The following is a 2,659-nucleotide window of genomic DNA, read 5'->3' as shown; positions in this document are numbered from 1 at the left end:
TGGGTGTAAAGGGGCACATGTACACAAACAATTTATGCACCCACATCATCCTTGTCAACGTCTTAACATCCATTTTCCATGCTATCATCAGTTGGTCAGCTTGGCAGGAACTGTTATGGCCAGGTTTCTACAGCTGGTTGCCCTTCCTAATGCCAACCACTTTACAGAGTGTACTGGGTGCTTTTTACGTGGCACTATCACCAGTACTTTTTACATGGCACCAGCACTAGTGCTTTTTATGTAGAATCCATGTCACTGCAAACAACTAAAGTCTGGACAGCTCCCCAGCTGGTCAGCTCCATGTCAAACTGTCAAACTCATGTCAGCATGGAAAACGGACACTAAATGATGATGATGATGATGATGATGATATATAAACACACACACACACACATATATCTATATATATAATAGAGGTTGCATCAAGTGTTGTCTGATATATATTTGTTTTAAACATATTTTTTTAAGTCAAAGCAATGCAAATAAAATAAATTAAAATTACAGGTAAAAGCATGGTACTCTTACCTGGTATTTCAGTACTTCAGGATTAGGACTACTTCTTCAGGAAATTGACCTGTAATTTTAATTTTTCATTAACTTACATTATTTTGGTCTTTAAAAAAATATTTGAAACATTTATAAGTGCTTATAATGTGTGTGTGTATGTGTGTATATATGCATTACCATTAAAGTCAGTAATTCTGTAAAGTGGTTGGTGTTAGGAAAGGCATCCAATTGTAGAAACCATTCCAAAACCGACTATGGAACCTGGTGTGGCTCCTGGCTTTTCCAGCTTCTGTCAAACTGTCCAACCCATGCCAGCATAGAAAACGGACATTAAATTATGATGATGTGAGAGAGGAATGAATCGTCAGCTGCAAACACACACATGGCTAAAATTTTAGATATTTATTATGTAGTAATCAGTAACTTACAGGTAAGTATATACTGTGAAACATTTACTCCTGACATAAGTCCTTCTAAACTGTTTCCAATTTACAATCCAGGTATTTTCTTTATTTGAATAAATCTCAGTGGTCTTTGATACGAGCTATGGTGGCAGTTGGTCTTGCTACCTAACTCAGGAAATTTCCATTTCCATCAGTTTTTTTAAATTGTTGATATATGTCAGATGCAATTCTTGACAGGAGTGTCACTGTTTTTTTAGTGACAGGGCAGGATTTGAACTCAAAATACACAGAGCTACAACATACTGCATACAACACTCTAACAATCCTGCCTATCCACTACCTTGCACTGAAAAACTGAAAAGGCAAAGTTGACCTCTGCAGGATTTGAACTCAGAGCACAGAGATGTTTAACAAATACTACAAAGCATTCTCGTCAACACTAATGACTGTGCCACTTTGCTGTCATGTTCTTAATTATAAACAGCTCAAAACTGATTGGCTGTGAGAGAAATGTAAACCAATATTGCAGACAGTACTGCTGAGTGAGAGAGTAATCTCTTCTAAAAGAGTTCTACCTGAAATGTTACACTTTTCTGCTTTGGCCCAACAAACCAGTTTATTCCATTTTCAAGCTCTTTTAACTCATAACACTGTGTAACATAATTTTTGTCCTTGGGTAGCAACTGTTGTTTCCTATTTGCTTACACCTAGAAAGTATGAAAAATGGCTAATATTTCCTTCAAACTTCTACTTTTATTACATTTATTCAAGCTCAAAAGAATACTTCTCAACACATGGCTATGATGCTCCACACTCTAGTCCTGCTCAGGATCAAAGATTCACATATTGTCAGCCACTAAGAGACATGCTCAAGTGATTAAAGTCAAACAACTGACAAGCAAATATGTGATATCGAGCAGAATATTTGCTATAATAACATTTCTGCTTCTGGAACTCGGCACTGAATCTATCTGAAATGTAATGGAAAATAGATCAGTCTTAAAATATTGATGTCCAGGTGACAAAAGCAAAGTTTGAAAGGGAATAGTAGTGATTTTCTTTGATTTCTAAATAGAAGGAAATAGGAAGTAACACTTTCTGACCAAAGACCAAAAACAAAAAAAGAATAAAGTAACAGTGTAATCTGCTGCCACAGACCATCACCAGATTCCTTGGATTCTGACATAAGTTAACTTATGAAAAGACTCTTTTTCAGTTGCAGTATTGCTTTCAACTTTTGACCAATCAGGATCACTGGATTTCCTGTTGTTGTTGTGTTACTAGTCAGACATTTCTATTAGTTATATTATGTTTTTCCAGCGAGCTCCAGCTGATAAATCTTATTGTATAACAAAAGAACTCCTGATGACAGAACGAACATTTAAAAAGGACTTGGAAGTCATTACACAGGTTTGTGTTGCATTTCTTTGTATGTGTATGTTTTATGGGATAGGATAGTGCAAGGAAGGACATCTTGCTGTAGAATGATGCTTCAATGTATTAATATAACCCATGCTGGAATGGAGAAATAGACATGGAAACAAAGTTAACCTTTTTGTAACCATTTTTGAATTTTGAAAATAATGAAGAATTTAATCAAATAACTTTGTTGTTGTTTAGCTAGTGTCTGTAACATGAATATTTGAGGGAAGGCTTTAATTTAAAACAGCGAATTTGTATCAGAACCAAAACTCAATCTTAGATGAATTACAGAACACATGGATTGAGGGCCGTACAATATTTAATTC

The 2,659-nt window shown here is 35.4% G+C and overlaps 1 protein-coding gene across 1 annotated transcript in view; it reads left to right on the top strand.

Moving 5' to 3' along the window:
- Positions 1 to 2,204: 2,204 nt before the first annotated feature.
- The window catches only part of LOC106867809 (FERM, ARHGEF and pleckstrin domain-containing protein 2), a 20,738-nt gene continuing 20,283 nt past the window's right edge, over positions 2,205 to 2,659 (top strand). The window contains exon 1 of the mRNA XM_052976040.1: positions 2,205 to 2,321. Within this exon, the coding sequence (XP_052832000.1) occupies positions 2,220 to 2,321 (102 nt within the window). The 5' untranslated portion in view covers positions 2,205 to 2,219. The remainder of the gene's footprint in view (positions 2,322 to 2,659) is intronic.

This window comes from Octopus bimaculoides, chromosome 23, assembly GCF_001194135.2.
Source record: "Octopus bimaculoides isolate UCB-OBI-ISO-001 chromosome 23, ASM119413v2, whole genome shotgun sequence".
Taxonomy (NCBI): Eukaryota; Metazoa; Mollusca; class Cephalopoda; order Octopoda; family Octopodidae; genus Octopus; species Octopus bimaculoides.
The sequence above is the reverse complement of the archived record's forward strand: the minus strand, read 5'-3'. Positions and strand labels throughout refer to the sequence as shown.